Source organism: Chrysemys picta, chromosome 15 (assembly GCF_011386835.1).
Source record: "Chrysemys picta bellii isolate R12L10 chromosome 15, ASM1138683v2, whole genome shotgun sequence".
NCBI lineage: Eukaryota > Metazoa > Chordata > Testudines > Emydidae > Chrysemys > Chrysemys picta.
Genome location: NC_088805.1, coordinates 27,520,793 through 27,540,019, shown reverse-complemented (window position 1 = coordinate 27,540,019; position 19,227 = coordinate 27,520,793). Strand labels below are relative to the sequence as shown.

General features: G+C 38.7%; 1 protein-coding gene across 10 annotated transcripts in view; it reads right to left on the bottom strand.

Moving 5' to 3' along the window:
• Positions 1 to 1,708: 1,708 nt before the first annotated feature.
• Positions 1,709 to 19,227, bottom strand: part of LOC101940211 (calcium release-activated calcium channel protein 1) — a 35,854-nt gene continuing 18,335 nt past the window's right edge. For 5 of the 10 annotated variants that reach the window (XM_008163554.4, XM_065568120.1, XM_008163553.4 and 2 more), the window contains one exon: positions 11,552 to 16,737. In XM_008163554.4, coding sequence (XP_008161776.1) covers positions 16,168 to 16,731 — 564 coding nt within the window. In that variant the 5' untranslated portion in view covers positions 16,732 to 16,737 and the 3' untranslated portion in view covers positions 11,552 to 16,167. Of the gene's footprint in view, positions 5,264 to 5,445; positions 5,505 to 9,220; positions 16,738 to 16,919; positions 16,979 to 19,227 lie in introns of those variants that run through there. The other 5 variants (XM_065568121.1, XM_005298641.5, XM_042852483.2 and 2 more) reach the window with 4 other exon arrangements.

Genomic DNA, 19,227 nt, shown 5'->3' with positions numbered 1-19,227 from the left:
AGTCCCAAGCTGGCAGGGAAAGCAGGGGCAGAAGTAGTCTTGGCACATCAGTTGGCAACCCCAGGGAGTATCTGTGATCCAACCCATCACAATAGCTATCTATTATTATGCCCTGTCACAGCTGAAGAGGGTTTCTCCCATCAAAGCCCAAATGAATTGGCTTTTGGTAGGTGAACTAGATATGTAGGAGCTGCCCAGATTAGAATTCTTCCCACATTTTGGGGAGCCACACCTATCACCCACAGACTCTAGCAGCCACAGCCCTCCATATTCCCCCAAGTTTTTTGGCCAAAAGATTCTGAAGTTTAGTTGGTCTGGTCACACCTCCACCCTCACTTCCAGAATAAACTACTGCAGAGGACAGCTCTGTGAGATGCTGAGGGGAGGGAGTATAGTTCCCTTGCCCAGCATCCCCATGGCACGTCCTCCCTGCACAGAGGAATCACCGTGTTTCCATTAGTCTCACAGCCTTTTGTGCCTGCCTAGGGGAGCTGGGAAGCTGGATTTCCCTTACATACTCCATAGTAAGCTATAATGAATTTTCAAAAGCAGGTTTTGAAATACCCAGTCCTCTCAAGAACTATGTATAGTCTTAAGTACAGTGGTGGCTTCTACTAACAGTTGGTGCTCTAGATAAATGTCATTAAGTAGGCCTGAGAACCCCTCTGCGATATCAAAATGCACATCTGGTAAATAGAAGGCAAATTATAAGTCTAGCTCTACCACCACCTCTCTCTAGCCTTCAGTAAGTCACTTACCTCTAGAGCAGAGGTTCTCAACCAGGGGTCTGGGGCCCTGTGGGGGGCCACAAGCAAGTTTCAGGGGGGCCGCCAAGCAGAACTGGCATTAGACTTGCTGGTGCCCAGGATAGCAAGCTAAAGCCCCACTGTATGGAACTGAAGCACAGGGCCTGATGCCCTGCCACCCGGTGCTGAAGCCTATGCAACTTAGCTTCCCGGGGCCTCCTATAGCATGGGGCTTGGGCAGTTGCTCTGCTTGGTACCCCCTAATGCTAGCTCTGACTTTTACACGTAGAAAAATAGTTGTAGCACAGGTGGGCTGTGGAATTTTATAGCATGCGGGGCGGGGGGCTCAAAGAAAAAGGTTGAGAACACCTGCTGTAGAGTATACATCATTAAGTTCAAGTCAAAGAAGGCATGCTAGTTTACATTAGATGTTTCCAAACTGGTGCAAGAGATATATGTACCTTTTGCAGAGAACTGCTATGAGGTTTCATATGTGTAAAGCACACAAGTGCCATGTTACATCAGAATGTCTGAAGCTGATTAATGAAAAACAAAAACCACTGTTAATCAATTACTGATTTACACTGCATTTCTGAGTATCAATAAAAATTAGAATATATTTTTGTTGAGGGTTCATTCAACTGACTCCCCAAAGTCTAACTTAAGTAGGAGCCTCCTTTAAAAAAAAATAGTGAGTAGAGAACAATAAGGTCAGGCTTAATCCCAAGAATAAAGCAGTGTTAAAGTGAGGAAAGAGACTGTGACTACATTATTCTCTTTACGCTATTTGTGGAGTCAGGAAGGGTTTTGTCTACACCTGGTAGCCCATGGACCATATTACACTCAAGACTCTGAATGAAGAATTACTGAACACTTAAGAGGATATCTTCACGAAGCTGAGATTATTACTAGCACCGTGTAACTAAATGGAGTAAGATGAATGACCGTTACAAAACAAGAAGTTTGTCAGATGTCTTGGTGGCAAGACAAATTATAAGCATAATTTATTTCAATTTTAAATCTAAATAGAATATATACAGTAACTGATGTTTAAACTGTTTAAAGTAAATGATTAATACCATTAGTATAACAAGGGATCAAAATAAAATTGAGTGCACTCTACTGGTTAGAGAACAGACTTGACATCATGAGTTCTGGTCTTTATTTGTGCCTCTGCCACGCAGTTAATATGTGATTTTGCACAAGGCACATCTTTTGTGCCCATTTCCCCAGTTGAAGAATGGGGGAAATGTACATACATGAGCTGTGCCTAAAGGCTTAAAGTGCACTTATGGTCAGAAAAATGACTAGAAATAGCTCTAATTTAAAAGGAATCCAAACAGCTTAAAAAAAATTAATAAGGTGCCCTGTTTACCTTGTACTTTTACAAACCCATATTTTCTATTTTTAAACGTTTTCCTCTGCTGTTGCTTTGTGAACGACTCACAGAATAGGGGAAAAGTGACCTATCCAGGAGAAACAATGAAAGTGACCTTCTACACACACCCCTTGGGTGGGGGGTGGGGTTATTTATTTATTTCTATCCTCTTTCATCTATAGTAATTTTTAAGAGTTATAAATTGTAAGGTACAAAGCTTTCAAAAAAGTGTAATTTTATTTAAACTTGATAGTGTCCTCTAAGATATTTTCTCCATGCTGCTTACTTTACCACAGCTTTCTAAAAGTCTACTTTCCCAGGATAAGTAAGGTATAATTAGATTTATCATTGTCAACAACTCAGTAAAGGATTGGCAACTGGGTTTTGTGCTCAGGCTGGTAAATTTTCATGACTATTTCAGAATACCGTTTACTAAAGTTTTTACTAATTTAATCCTATTAGCACTGCAGGAACAAACAGTTGTGGAACAGTGAGTGGAATTCTGCTCATCAACTATTATATTTAAGTGGCAAAAATACAACTGGTAATGTCAAAACCAGAGAGAATTTCTGTTTGACTTTCATACCCAGGAGTTTTGGGGGATGGCAACTCACAATTTATTTTTTGCTTGTGAACAGAGCACAATAGGAGCAAAAATGTCATTCAGATATAGCCACAGCACTTGGATACAATTTTTAAAGTAATTTTTCAGAATATAAACTGCACTTTGGGTCCGGTCTTGTCAACACATCTTACTGGGTATAGTGCTTGCGCTAATAAGTCAGTTGCATTGATGCAAGTGGGCCTACTCATGATAGTAAGTACTACCCTCAGGAGCCAGTGTTTGCAAAATTAGGACCTTCATATGTAAAGCATGTTGAATTCATCTGGTAAAGAGGCCAGGTATAATTGACTACATTCAATGTAGGCATAAGCATGCACAGCTTCACTTGAAGTCAAAGAGGCATAGCTCCGATTAGGCCACGACTGAATTTGTTACCTCCATCACAAAATTACAGGATTACATTCTATTTTAGCAGCTATGAGCTGAGATCCCAGTTCTGTTCCATGGGAGCTGAACATATCAGAAACTGGTAGTTTCTGGGTTCAAAGAGATTTTTACCAACTAACCCACCCATTTCCATCCTTCAGTGAAGTCAGGAGAAGCCCTGCCCAAAAGCCACAATTCACTTTTTAATGTATCTAGAGTCACACAAATTCTGAAGGAGTTGAAGCCAAATCCTATAATCCTTGTCAAGTGTCAGTTTTTGCTTGAGGAAGAAGTTCGAATTTGACACAGTAGCTTGAGGCTAAAACAGCAGCTTCATTCAATAAAAGATGCACGTCTTACAATTAAGAAGCAATACTACTTCTTAAAATAAAAATCATTTGTTTTCATAAATAAGTCTATATGGCAATAAGTGGTCTTCCACAACATTGGAAGCAAAAATCAAGTGTAATTAAGATTTTAATATCTTAAATACAATATTTGAGGAAGCAGAAGATTTTTCTACCAAACAAGATCAAAGTGCAGCTAATTACTTGGAATTCCCACACAGACAAAGCGCCTGTTATCATTTGTATCTGAGAATTTATTAAAAAATATATTTAATATATTAAAAAGTATAAAATATTGGCTATATTGGTTTGGAACCACAGCAGTAGTTCTACTGTGGTTAAATCTATACCAGTGTATGTTATTGCTAGAGAAAAGCCATTAATAGCAAGTTTTCAAGGAAGAAAAAAAAAATCCAGTGGTAGTTTCTCCATCTATTTTTAATTTTTAAAATGTTTCCTCAATGAAAACAGGCAATTTTATCACTTCTGATAACATATCTGCTCCCATGAACGTTAAAGCAGGTATTGCTTTTTTCTATATTTTCTTCCCAAAAGAAGAGTAAAGTTAGGGCCACAGTCCTACAGATGCAGATCATACCACATTACAATAGGACTGGTCATGGGTATCAGGAGAGTAAGAATTTATAGCTGCCATGGCAAAAGGCCCTATAGAAATTAGTAAAGTAATAATTACTTGGCAGAAAAACATGATTGGGGGAGCTAGTGGGAAAAGGGAAGGTGGAAAAGCTCTCAATTTTACCTTTCATCAGACTTTTAGAGATCACAGCACTAGCGCTGAAACCAAATGCTAATTACTACATGTCCCAAGCAATTTGTATTGTGCCATGCAACATGTATCGGACAAGCAATACGTCGTAGCAAAGACCAACATCAAATAGAGAGAAATAAGGCTTCCCTCCCACCCCTAACATATCTGAGGCCTAAAATTTAATTCCTCTTATTCATTGATATATTCACCATTCAACATTAAAAAGAAACAATCCAGAAGGTAAGAGGAGGAATGAGAGATGCATGCTCAGTGCAGCCATACCGCAACATCAGTCTCTTCAGATGTCGGTTGTCTAAGATGTCATGGTATTTTTTTACTGTAAGAAATTAGCACAGTACTTATAAATCTCTCTTTAAAATAAATCAAGAGTCCAGCTAGTTCATGCAGGGAGCAGTCAACATAGAAAGGCAGAAAAAAAATGGGATTTTTATACAAAATATAGTTTTATGCAAAATGGCTGCCAGGAGGTGGCAAGGTGTCGCCTCTGTGGTCCAGCTGATCCTGGAGTCGTGCAAACTCAGCAAGTTCATTCAATTCTTGAAATTGCCTGTCTGTTTTGTGGCTCACCAGTGACCTATAGAAGTGGACTGCAAACACAATGAAAATCAATCCAAAAGGAACCATAATAGATGTTGAGGCAATGGCTGCTGCCTCTCCTGGGGTGATAGTAGAATTGTTGTCATTGGCTGAAACAAGAGGATGCCTCTTCAGTGGAAGAAATTTCACCCAACAGAGCAGCACCACCTCTGCAAGGAAGAGCAAAGTCCCAATGACAGTGGAAAATGCCCAGGCGAGCTCAATGTGCCGGTGCATACGCTCATGCGGAGACTCCTTTACAGAGTTGAGATTGTGCACATTACTAACAGCCTCTATATTTGGAAGAATGCAGGTACTTATCATGAGAGCAAAGAGGTGAACAGCAACAAGCACAGTAGTACAGGCACTGAAAGCTATCAAGAGACCTGGAGGGTAGACATGTGTTGGCTCTAGCTGAACCTCCACCATAGCCACCTGGAAAGGAAGAAGAAAGATTTAATACTGAACTGTATATTTTAAGACATCACTTTACAAATAACAGGTTTAACATTAGCAGGTTTAAACATTTCCATTTTAGATCAATACAATATTTTAATGATATAATTTAATTCTCACTACGTCTGGACAATGAAAACAGACTTGGCAACGTCACTTACTGATTGTCGTGCAGTAGCACTATGCTGCAAAATTTGGGCTCCAAACACTGCAGGGAAGTCTAAATCAGAGAGTGGATAAACATCCAATTCAAAACTGGACTTAAATTGAAATGATGACAATTCACATTAAAGCCTAAATTTATTTTAAATCTATTAAAATTATTTGAATGGAATAAGAAAATATTCAGACAGTATATGTTTGCTGCTAAAGTTTTAAAAATAAAAGTGAAACCACTGAACTGGTGGAAGTCACTGGCTAAGCACCTGGAACTAGGAGTTTGTTGAAGTGCTAAAGCAGCTTTTGACAGCAGTAGCCTCTTCTCCTGGTGCAGAGAATATTCTCTTTATTTCATTTCAATAACTAGTTCATTCAAAATTGAGAAACCAATTGGGAGTTGAAAAAGCAAAAAAGCTTCTTTTCCTTTTCAACTTCATGACCAAACACAGGAGGATCAGATCTACTACTTCTAAAAATACTGAAGGACATGATGACCAGAAACAATCAGTTCAATTTATTAGCTACAGATAATACTTCCTCTAATCAGTTATTTTAAATGCAATACTGTTTTGATACGAAAAAATAAATGTATATATCCAGCACATTTAAGGTTGTTTTTATTTAAGTAAAATTTAAAAAATGCACAGACAATATTTTTCCTTGAATTCCAATTTCCATCCATGCAGCTTGACACATTTCACAAGTAAAAATTTAATAAAGGAAATAAGAAACATATTATTTTACAACAAAACAATGTAAAAAAAATAAAGCTCTGAATAAGTGTTAAGCTATATGATTAATTGTGAGAACAGATATAGCATATCTTCCTGGTTAGCAAGAAATACCAAGAGCAATCTAGAGACTATATTTATTTGCAATTAAATATAAAGAGCAACCAATGAGAATCAACCTCTCTTTAGGAAAACAAAAGAGTACAAATGCAAAACAAGATTAAAATAGATATTTAAATTGAGGTTTCCTGCTTGCCATGATATAAAAAAACACTACTGATTTTTAATCAAACACACTGCCATAAATCCAAACCAAAACCAGTTTCAATTATAGGCTAATATGATGAGAAATTTAAACTTTTTAACAAATCCTATACTCTGGGCCTGAGGTAGCCAATGGGGCCACATTTCACTTAATCCATTTCTAAGATACACCTATTGTAAGATGCTTTGTCAGTAAAGACAACACATAAGTTAATGCCAATAAAATAACTGCCCTGCCAATTCCAAGTTAATTTCCATAAGGCAGCCAGGCCTTGAGGATCAACATAGTGAGGCTCTGTTAGGCCACAAAGGAAGTGAAACAAATTCTAAAAAAAAGTAGGAATACTTCACTGAGAGGATTTTGTTCCCCAGCTGTACAAAATTAGTGATTGTCAGTTTATCCATCTCTTGCGGATCTCAACTGCAGGACTGATGCAGGCTCTAAGGATAAAGGCTATGTCCACACTGCAATAAAAAACCCTGTGGCTCTCTGCTGACTTGGGCTCATGGGGCTTGGGCTGGGGAGCTAAAAATTGCAGTGCCGGTGTTTAGACTTGTGCTGAAGCTCAGATTTTTGAGACCAACCACGTTCTGGGGTTTCAGAGGCTGGGCCAGGAGGGGCTGGCATAGGACAATGTCAGCCTTACACTAATCTAGCAGTCCTCTGTTAGGGCAGAATATCTTAAAGCTGCATCATTACTGAAGTGGCACTTAGGAGCACAGCTGCCAACTTTCACGTGGTAAATAAGCACCCCAAGTAAAAAAATCAAGCTAATCCCTTTTCAAAACAAGGCCAAAACAAACCAATCCATAAGAACCTGAACACTGTATGTGACTAGATTCCCCCCCCCGACCCCCATCGTGCAGTCTGGGACTGTGGTGGGCCTTCTGTGAACCCCTGACTCTCTCCCCCCCGCCCATTCTTGTCCCCCCTTGCTGGGAGCCGATCAAAAAAAGAAGCTACAAGCCAAACAAGTAAACAAGCCAAAAACTAGCCAACAAGCAAATTAAACCAAAAACAAGCGCAATTTCTGCGTTTTTTTCATGGGTTTGGCATATCTGCTTAGGAGTGGCCAAGGATTTGGGGTGAAATCCTGACCCTACTACATTCAATGGAAGTTTTGCCATTTACTTCAATGGGGCCAGAATTTCACCCCTGAGCCTAACAAAGTTCTCCAGTTTCTGCCACATAAGGCAGAAATAGCTCAATGTTCCTTTAAATGTAAATTGAGAGGTTTCCATTCATATTATATGACCGTCAAGTGAAGTCTATTAGATTTATCATCCCTGCTAGGCCATCTAAACTATTCCTTTATCCAATGCAGAAATGCCCCTAGCAAGAGAGGAAATTTTAAAAGCAACTCTTTCAGAGGATTCTTTTAAGCATTTACAGTTGCTTAGAGACTTTAATCCTGGCATTTCTCTTGAAAAACAAATACATTATCCTGATAAATTTGGCTCTGAGACAGAGCAGTTGCTTTTGAATAAAGCAGAAATACAAGAAAATTTCAGCAAGCAACATTTGGTCTCCTTTATCAGAGGGCTTGACTAATTTGTCAGCATGTGTTTAAATCAGAAACAAAAGTGATAGGCTGAATAAGGAATAGAACAGAAAATACTGAAAAGGTTATACAAAACCATGGAACATTGTCACACTGTGATCAGTTCTGATCATCCTATATGAAAAGAGGATAGAGGAGAAATAGAGAAGGGATCCAGAGGGAGATGACAAAAATAGTTTGAGGCATAGAAAGACATAATAAAGAGACATTAAAATTATTGGTATTGTTTAGTTTAGAGGTGAATAAGAGGGACACAATGGAAGCATAAAAAATAATGAATTGTAATAGGAAACAGCTTTCTTCCACAACAGTTACTCTGTGTAATTTGGTGTGTATAAATTTAAAAAAGAATTAGATATTTATATGGATGATGACATCCAGTTACATTAAGTAGGATATTTTTTTTAGAAGAGGGGATCATGCTTCAGGGGATAAACTAACTAGGTTTAGGATTGACTAGGATTAGGATAAAAAGAACAGGAGTACTTGTGGCACCTTAGAGACTACAAATTTATTAGAGCATAAGCTTTCGTGGGCTACTGCCCACTTCTTTGGATGCATAGACAGACTCTATATGCCTCTGAAGAAGAGGGCAGTAGCCCACGAAAGCTTATGCTCTAATAAATTTGTAGTCTCTAAGGTGCCACAAGTACTCCTGTTCTTTTTGCGGATACAGACTAACACGGCTGCTACTCTGAAACCTAGGATTAAGATGAAACTTTCCCATAGGCAGGTTATTCCATCATTTTCTATACTGACTTTTTTTGCACCTTCCTTAGAAGCAACTGATACCAGTCACTGCCAGAGACAGTCCCCATTTGTTGACTGTAGACAAATAGGCCACAACTCCCCTGTGTCAAAAATATGCTTGTGACTTTACCACATTTTTCCTCTCTAGTCTGTTAACAGGATCTACAAGTCAACAGCTACCATGCAAACCACTGTGGCAAGCCTGGGTTATGCTTTGTCTAGACTATGTACGTGCTAAGGTAGCACCCACACAGCCTATACATAGATTTGAAAGGAGACGTAATAGATAGGCACTTGCCATTATCATAAAATGAGGAAACTGTAGAAAGTGTTTTAAAGTATTTAGTGACAGACTGCAGGATAAATTAAAGTCCAGTTAAGAGGGAGATTCTACAGCAGCTTTTGAATAATCAGTGTTTACAAATCCTGAGCTCTTTAATTACATTGCATAAAATATGTTTTTAATTTACATTGAACTGGCCAATCCAGATGTTTTTAGAAGAGGCCCAGGCAATGCTTGACGACAGTGAAGAATGAGAAAAGGCTGCTGATAAAGATATGAGAAAAGAACACAAGACTCATTGTTATTTCTTCATTTGAATCATCTTTCTAGATCCATGGTCCAATTTCCAGGCTGTTTTAATACCAGATGGCCATAGTCAAGTGGGCTGAAAGCAAAGCACAATCATTTATCCATACTTTCGTGTTCCAATCGCAAGAATTAAAGTCATGGCATTCTGAATTGGCAAAACACTCCAGCTTTATAGTTGTAAATTCCCATTTGAGTCCATGCATTTTGCAATGTCATCCTGTAACCATTAGTCCTTAAGTGGTGTTATCATTTGATGGTTGTTGTCGGGCTTCCCATCGTTATCTCTTATTTGTTGTCTTGCCTTGGGGGGTGCCTGCCTCACCTCTGAGGTCGTCAATGCTGCTAACATGTTTAGCATCGGATACAATGGATGTTTTCTGATTGTCTCCTGGTTTTTTCAAGTCTCTCACTTTTTCTTGACCATCAGGACATCTGTGGTGGCTTTCACACCTCATCTTTTCCTGATGCATGCATTCCTCATTCACACAAATAATCTCTTACAGAAACCTTCAAAGGTACACAGACAGCAGTATTGTATATTCAGCAGAATACATTGTAAATCAAGCCTTCCTAAATCTTATAACTAAAACAATTCACATTGGGGCTTCAGGCCCTCAACATTTCTCTAATCTCCTTAACATAGATACAAGATCCTGTCTCTTACTTACTAAACCTTAAAACAAAGAAATGTATATTTAACTAGAGTGCCAAATTTGTAATACATATAGGAACCCATAGTAGACATTATAACTTATCCTAAAACAAAAGGGTGACCATAATTAGTTGTCCTGGTCTGTCATTTCTTTCTGCTATTCAAAAAGGGTGGCTGGCAGGATAAAATCAAATTCTCATAATACAATTATAAAATCCTGCTCCTATATATCCCCCTTTTGACACTAAGATTATTAATCGCCAGTGTCACTTTTATTTAGTCCGCGTAACAGAAAATACCGGGAGGTGATTTCGGCCTGTGGCTCTAGCTTTGCATACATTTGTTTTATCCAACAGCACATTCCAAACATCCCAATTAAACACACACAATTTAAAACCAAAACAATTAGGGGTAATAACATTAGGATGCCAGTAGTTGTGGGAGACCATCCAGAAAATATGTTATACCAATGGTAAGCTGCAACAGAGGGTCCTGTGGTACCTTTAAGACTAACAGAAGTATTGGGAGCATAAGCTTAGGGTTAAGCTCCCAATAAGTCTTAAAGGTGTCACAGGACCCTCTGTTGCTTTTTACAGATTCAGACTAACACGGCTACCCCTCTGATACTTGACACAATGGTAAGCTGTTATGTTTTTCTGCAGTGGCAATTCTTAACATGTCCCCATTTGCATGTATAATATGAATGGTTCGGTTTCCCACATTGCCTTTTTTCTTCTTCTAGGAACTATGTTACCTTTTTACCTTTTAACAGGTGATTGGTAACTTCCTGCCATTTAATGCCAAGATTGATAGAGAACTCAGCTAAATCAGTGCTCACAGTAAGCTGAGACTTTTTTTGGTTGTGGCAAGTAGTACATGTACTTACATTACATTTGTCTACTGGTGAGTTGCTAACACTTTTATTCTTCCAAAACACTTTCCCCCCAAGAGTTAAACACATACACATATACTTTGGTCTAATTATCCAATACATCCCACATACAGGATCCTAGTGAAATGTCTTTACTACAGGGCTTTTGGAGCAACTGGCTAGGATAAACACACCCACTTTTGAGGAGTCCACTGGGTACAACCTCTGGTGTCCAATAGCTTCCCTCCCTCCCTCCCCAGCCCACTGGCTCAAGGTCCAGGGTAGCCAGAAGGATCTCATGTGCAATCTGGGGAGTGGGCTAACTTTCCATATCTTTGCTTCCAGAGCCTGTTGGTGTGCGATTTTAACAACAATTTTCCCAATTAAAAGGTCTGGCCTTACTATGCTAGAAACATATCAAACAAAGATCTTTTTTGTTGTTTTAGCAAGTGTATTAAAACCTTAGTGTTTCCTGATATTACCCAAAACATTTTGTGTTCCAAGGAGGACAAAGGAAGTATCTGGATATCAGTACATCCCATAGCTATAGTAGTATGTTTTTTTCCCACTTTCATTTGTTTCTGTATTAGGTTGTCCTGTAGCTGGTATCAGCTTTTTCTGATTTTCTGAAAGACAAAAAACATTTTTCTACCCCTTCGGGGTGGCATTGATTATTGCTTAAAATATTTCCTTTTTTTTTTTACAAATACCCTTGCTGATTGCAGGGAAAAGAGAGGAATTACCTTCATATTTTCCTGTGTTTTTGTTCTATAGGCAGGCCAGGTTTCAATGGCTTCTATCTTTTAAGAGTTATGGAGAAATTATCCCACTGTTTAGTCATTAAATCCATGAGGTGGTGTACCTTAGTTTTCTTTTTATACAGCAGACCAAGTTTATAATGTTTTTCCTGCTCTGTTAAGCTTTAAGTTTATTTACAGATAAGCTGAGGAGCATCATTACCATAAAGGATTTTTCCAAAAATCATACATACTATACATTGTTACAGGGGTACTTATTAACATATTAATAAATCTATTAAAGGTATCCTGTTATACCATGCCTTTTATTTAGACAATTTGTTTGCTGACCAGGTATGTCCTTTATCTGCAGCTTCTTTGTGCTAGCAGTTCTTTTCTTCATCAATCAGTTAGGTAAATTGCATCAACACAGACTTGGCTTTTGGATTCAAAGCCATCAGCAGCTTAGAGACTCTGTTTTAAAAGGAACACAATTAACTTTTACCAGAGTTTTGATTACTTTTAACTCTTGCTTCCAAAACACACAGAGATCTGAAAAAGAAAACAATCTATTGTGGCTCCTTTGGAGCCCTAATAGGATTTTAATTAAGTAGCATGTTTTGTTTGCATTTCTTTCACCCCTTCTATAATATACACTGCACATGTCCTGGGGAAAATGCACATTCCTTCTATAGTTTAACTTCTATACATATAAATTTTTACATAAGGGGCAACTGTTTTTGTTCTTACAGAGTTTTCATGTCCCTTATCAAAGTGACAGTCTGATTACAGAGCCAACTTAAGGCCCAGCATTTCTAACATTGCTTCTTTTCGTTTTTGTGCCTGCTTGTCTGGGTCCGATCCTGCTTTTTCCAATGAACAGTTCCTTTCCATGGGCACAAGTTTTGTTCCACTACCAATTTAGCAAGGAGGGTGGGCTCCTTAATTAGCCCCCACCCTTCCTGGTCCCTTTCCTTAATCATTTCCTTCAAAATTGTGAAATTACCACAATATCACTTACAAAAAAATACTACACTGGTATATCCTTCAGAGTTTGGTTTAACAGAACAAGATCTGTATCTTATGTTTGCCCGTGCCAGTGCCGGGGCTTATGATTTTAACCCACTCTGGGCCAGAGGGAGAGACGCTAAGCTTCCCTCTGTATTGCTCGGCCTTCTACCACCAAGGGTTCATACACCAAATATAAAGACCCCTCCCAGGGGCAGAACGAGAAACCCTAAGTTCTCCTCTTATGCTCAGTCATGCTACGGCCGAGGGAGTATGCACCTATAGTTTTCCCCGACAGACGGGTCGGAGCAAGGCCTCTAATCCTCCCCCTATTGCCCGGCACTTCTATGACTGGGGGTATATCCACCTCCAATTATTTCCTCCCAGGAGTCTGGGGTGGAGGGAGGGATGCTAAACCTCTCTCCTGTCTCTCAGCCCTGCTGCAACCGAGGGGGTGTATACCTCTTAATTATACAAATTCTTAATTCATAAAATACCAACAGTGAATACAATATTAACCACACCTAGTTCCTGTTTTACTGCCCGTTATCTCTATGACCTGCACACCTGAATGATCGATCACTTAGCAGTATTGTCAATAATTACAGCGCATATACTCTTCCCCCTTTTGCAATTCTCCACCAAAAATGTTATGCTCATACAAAGCACACGGGATCTTTTCAGGAGAAGGCAAATATGCAGCATTTATTGAAAATACAACAGTTAGCATATGCTTTTCGGTCGGACACACACACACACTCCTGCCATTTGATGTTTTATAGTTACCAGTCTGTTGTAGCTCGAGACAATCTAATGGCCAATTAGATTGATCAGTGTGAGGTGCAGGGCTCTTGAAGCGTGAGGAGCAGGGCTCTTGTTGGTGGCGATCAGATGCTCTGAGACTTTGCAGGACTGAACCCAGAGTTCTATGGCAAAACACCCCAGCTTTATAGTTGTAAATTCCCATTTGAGTCCATGCATTTTGCAATGTCATCCTGTAATCATTAGTCCTTAAGTGGTGTTATCATTTGATGGTTGATGGCTTCCCATCGTTATCTCCTATTTGTTGTCTTGCCTTGGGGGGTGCCTGCCTCACCTCTGAGGTCGTCAATGCTGCTAACATGTTTAGCATCGGATACAATGGATGTTTTCTGATTGTCTCCTGGTTTTTCCAAGACTCTCACTTCTTCTTGACCATCTGGACATTTGTGATGGCTTTCACACCTCATCTTTTCCTGATGCATGCATTCCTCATTCACACAAATAATCTCTTACAGAAACCTTCAAAGGTATATAGATAGCAATATTGTATATTCAGCAGAATACATTGTAAATCAAGCCTTGCTAAATCTTATAACTAAAACAATTCACATTGGGGCTTCAGGCCCTCAACATTCCCCTAATCTCCTTAACAAAGATACAAGATCCTGTCTCTTACTTACTAAACCTTAAAACAAAGAAATGTATATTTAACCAGAGTGCCAAATTTGTAATACATATAGGAAACCATAGTAGACATTATAACTTATCCTAAAACAAAAGGGTGACCATAATCAGTTGTCTTGGTCTGTCATTTCTTTCTGCTATTCAAAAAGTGTGGCTGGCAGGATAAAATCAAATTCTCATAGTACAATTATAAAATCCTGCTCCTACAGTGTTTGCGCTAATAAGTCAGTTGCATTGATGCAAGTGGGCCTACTAATGACAATAAGTACTACCCTCAGGAGCCAGTGTTTGCAAAATTAGGACCTTCATTTGTAAAGCATGTTGAATTCATCTGGTAAAGAGGCCAGGTATAATTGAGTACATTCAGTGTAGGCATAAGCATGCACAGCTTCACTTGAAGTCAAAGAGGCATAGCTCCGATTAGGCCACGACTGAATTTGTTACCTCCATCACAAAATTACAGGATTACATTCTATATTAGCAGTTACGAACTGAGATCCCAGTTCCATGGGAGCCTAACATATCAGATGAAGTGGCCTGTAGCCCACGAAAGCTTATGCTCAAATAAATGTGTTAGTCTCTAAGGTGCCACAAGTACTCCTGTTCTTTATATCAGAAACTGGTACTTTCTGGGTTCAAAGAGATTTTTCACCAACTAACCCACCCATTTCCATCCTTCAGTGAAGGGAGGAGAAGCCCTGCCCAAAAGCCACAATACACTTTTTAATGTATCTAGAGTCACACAAATTCCGAAGGAGTTGAAGCCAAATCCTATAATCCTTGTCAAGTGTCAGTTTTTGCTTGAGGAAGAAGTTTGAATTTGACACAGTAGCTTGAGGCTAAAACAGCAGCTTCATTCAATAAAAGATGCACGTCTTACAATTAAGAAGCAATACTACTTCTTAAAATAAAAATCATTTGTTTTCATAAATAAGTCTATATGGCAATAAGTGGTCTTCCACAACATTGGAAGCAAAAATCAAGTGTAATTAAGATTTTAATATCTTAAATACAATATTTGAGGAAGTAGAAGATTTTTCTACCAAACAAGATCAAGGTACAGCTAATTATTTGGAATTCCCACACAGACAAAACACCTTTTATCATTTGTATCTGAGAATTTATTCAAAAATATATAAAAAGTATAAAATATTTGCTACTTTGGTTTGGAACCATAGCAGTAGTTCTACTGTGGTTAAATCTATACCAGTGTATGTTATTGCTAGAGAAAAGCCATTAATAGCAAGTTTTCAAGGAAGAAAATAAAATCGAGTGGTAGTTTCTCCATCTATTTTTAATTTTTAAAATGTTTCCTCAATGAAAACAGGCAATTTTATCACTTCTGATAACATATCTGCTCCATGAACGTTAAAGCAGGTATTGCTTTTTTCTATATTTTCTTCCCAAAAGAAGAGTAAAGTTAGGGCTTCAGTCCTACAGATGCAGATCATACCACATTACAATAGGACTGGTCATGGGTATCTGGAGAGTAAGAATTTATAGCTGCCATGGCAAAAGGCCCTACAGAAATTAGTAAAGTAATAATTACTTGGCAGAAAAACATGATTGGGGGAGCTAGTGGGAAAAGGGAAGGTGGAAAAGCTCTCAATTTTACCTTTCATCAGACTTTTAGAGATCACAGAACTAGCACTGAAACCAAATGCTAATTACTACATGTCCCAAGTAATTTGTATTGTGCCATGCAACATCTATTGGACAAGCAATATTTTCTAGCCAACACCAACATTAGAGAGAGAAATAAGGCTTCCCTCCCACCCCTAACATATACTGAGGCCTAAAATGTAATTCCTCTTATGCATTGACATGTTCACCATTCAACATTAAAAAGAAACAATCCAGATGATAAGAGGAGGGATGAGAGATGCATGCTCAGTGCAGCCATACCGCAACATCAGTCTCTTCAGATGTCGGTTGTCTAAGATGTCATGGTATTTTTTTACTGTAAGAAATGTATTTATACAAATTTATATTTGTACAGTATTTATAAATCTCTCTTTAAAATAAATCAAGAGTCCAGCTAGTTCATGCAGGGACGAGTCAACGTAGCAAGGCAGAAGCAAAAAAAATGGATTTTTAAACAAAATATAGTTTTATACAAAATGGCTGCCAGGAGGTGGCAAGGTGTCGCCTCTGTGGTCCAGCTGATCCTGGAGTCGTGCAAACTCAGCAAGTTCATTCAATTCTTGAAATTGCCTGTCTGTTTTGTGGCTCACCAGTGACCTATAGAAGTGGACTGCAAACACAATGAAAATCAATCCAAAAGGAACCATAATAGATGTTGAGGCAATGGCTGCTGCTGTTCCTGCTCCTGGGGTGATGGTACAATTGTCACGGACTGATTCAATACGAGGCGTCCCTTGTGGAAGAAATTTCACCCAACAGAGCAGCACCACCTCTGCAAGGAAGAGCAAAGTCCCAATGACAGTGGAAAATGCCCAGGCGAGCTCAATGTGCCGGTGCATACGCTCATGCGGAGACTCCTTTACAGAGTTGAGATTGTGCACATTACTAACAGCCTCTATATTTGGAAGAATGCAGGTACTTATCATGAGAGCAAAGAGGTGAACAGCAACAAGCACAGTAGTACAGGCACTGAAAGCTATCAAGAGACCTGGAGGGTAGGGATAATCTCTTTCTAGCTGAACCTCCACCATAGCCACCTGGAAAGGAAGAATAAAGATTTAAAACTGAACTGTATATTTTAAGACATCACTTTACAAACAAGAGGTTTAACATTAGCAGGTTTAAACATTTCCATTTTAGATCAATACAATATTTTAATGATATAATTTAATTCTCACTACATCTGGACAAAGAAAACAGACTTGGCAACGTCACTTACTGATTGTCGTGCAGTAGCACTATGCTGCAAAGTTTGGGCTCCAAACACTGCAGGGAAGTCTAAATCAGAGAGTGGATAAACATCCAATTCAAAACTGGACTTTTAAAAAACTAAAATAAAATTGAAATGATGACAATTCACATTAAAGCCTAAATTTATTTTAAATCTATTAAAATTATTTGAATGGAATAAGAAAATATTCAGACAGTATATGTTTGCTGCCAAAGTTTTAAAAATAAAAGTTAAACCACTGAACTGGTGGAAGTCACTGGCTAAGCACCTGGAACTAGGAGTTTGTTGAAGTGCTAAAGCAGCTTTTGACAGCAGTAGCCTCTTCTCCTGGTGCAGAGAATATTCTCTGTATTTCATTTCAATAACTAGTTCATTCAAAGTTGAGAAACCAATTGGGAGTTGAAAAAGCAAAAAAGTTTCTTTTCCTTTTCAACTTCATGAACAAACACAGGAGGATCAGATCTACTACTTCTAAAAATACTGAAGGACATGATGACCAGAAACAATCAGTTCAATTTATTAGCTACAGATAATACTTCCTCTAATCAGTTGTTTTAAATGCAATACTGTTTTGATACGAAAAAATAAATGTATATATCCAGCCCATTTAAGGTTGTTTTTATTTGAGTTAAATTTAAAAAAAACGCACAGAGATTTTTCCTTGAATTCCAATTTCCATCCATGCAGCTTGACACATTTCACAAGTAAAAATTTAATAAAGGAAATAAGAAACATGTCATCATTATTTTTACAACAAAACAATGTAAAAAAATAAGGCTCTCTGAATAAGTGTTAAGCTATATAATTGCATATCTTCCTGGTTAGCAAGAAATACCAAGAACAATCTAGAGACTATATTTAATTGCAAATAAACATTAATAGCAACCAATGAGAATCAACCTTTCTTTAGGAATACAAAAGAGTACAAATGCAAAACAAGATTAAAATAGATATTTAAATTGAGGTTTCCTGCTTGCCATGAAAAAACCAAAACCAAAACCTGATTTTTAAATCAACCATCTTGCCTTGAATCCAAACCAAAACCAGTTTAAATTTCTCATATTAGCCTAGAATTGAAACATTTTAACAAATCCTATACTCTGGGCCTCAGGTAGCGAATGGGGCCAAATTTCACTTAATCCATTTCTAAGATACACCTATTGTAAGATGCTTTGTCAGTAAAGACAACACATAAGTTAATGCCAATAAAGTAACTGCCCTGCCAATTCCAAGTTAATTTCCATAAGGCAGCCAGGCCTTGAGGATCAACATAGTGAGGCTCTGTTTGGCCACAAGGGAAGTGAAACAAATTCTAAAAAAAAAAAAATAGGAATACTTCACCAAGAGGGTTTTATTCCCCAGCCATACAAAATTAGTGATTGTCAGTTTATCCATCTCTTGCTGATCTCAACTGCAGGAGTGATGCAGGCTCTAAAGATAAAGGGTATGTCCACACTGAAGTAAAAAACCCCATGGCTCTCTGCTGACTTGGGCTTACGGGTGGGGTGACCAGATGTCCCGATTTTATAGGGACGGTCCTGATTTTGGGGTCTTTTTCTTATATAGGCTCCTATTGCCCCCCACCCCCGTCCCAATTTTTCAAACTTGCTGTCTGGTCACCCTACTCATGGGCCATGGGCCGGGGAGCTAAAAATTGCAGTGCAGGTGTTTAGACTTGTGCTGAAGCTCAGATTTTTGAGACCAACCACGTTCTGGGGTTTCAGAGGCTGGGCCAGGAGGGGCTGGCATAGGAGAATGTCAGCCTTAAACCAATCTAGCATTCCTCTGTTAGGGCAGAATGCCTTAAAGCTGCATCATCATTGAAGTGGCACTTAGGAGCACAGTTGCCAACTTTCACACAGTAAATAACCACCCCAACGTTCACAATAAGTAAAAAAAAAAAAAAAAAAAAATCAAGCTAATGCCATTTCAAAACCAGGCCAAAACAAGCCAATCCATAAAAACCCAAACACTCTATGTGACTAGATCCCCCCCGGCGTGCAGTCTGGGACTGTGGTGGGCCCGCTGTGAACCCCTGACTCTCTCCATCCTTGCCCCTGCTTGTCCCTCCCTTGCCCCTGCTTGCTCTGCTCTGTTTGGTCACAAGGGAAGGGAAACAAATTCTAAAAAAGTAGGAATACCTCACTGAGAGTGTCTTGTTCCCCAGCTGTACAAAATTAGTGATTGTCAGTTTATTCATCTCTTGCTGATCTCAACCACAGGAGTGATGCAGGCTCTAAGGATAAAGGCTATATCCACACTGCAGTAAAAAACCCTGTGGCTCTGTGCTGACTTG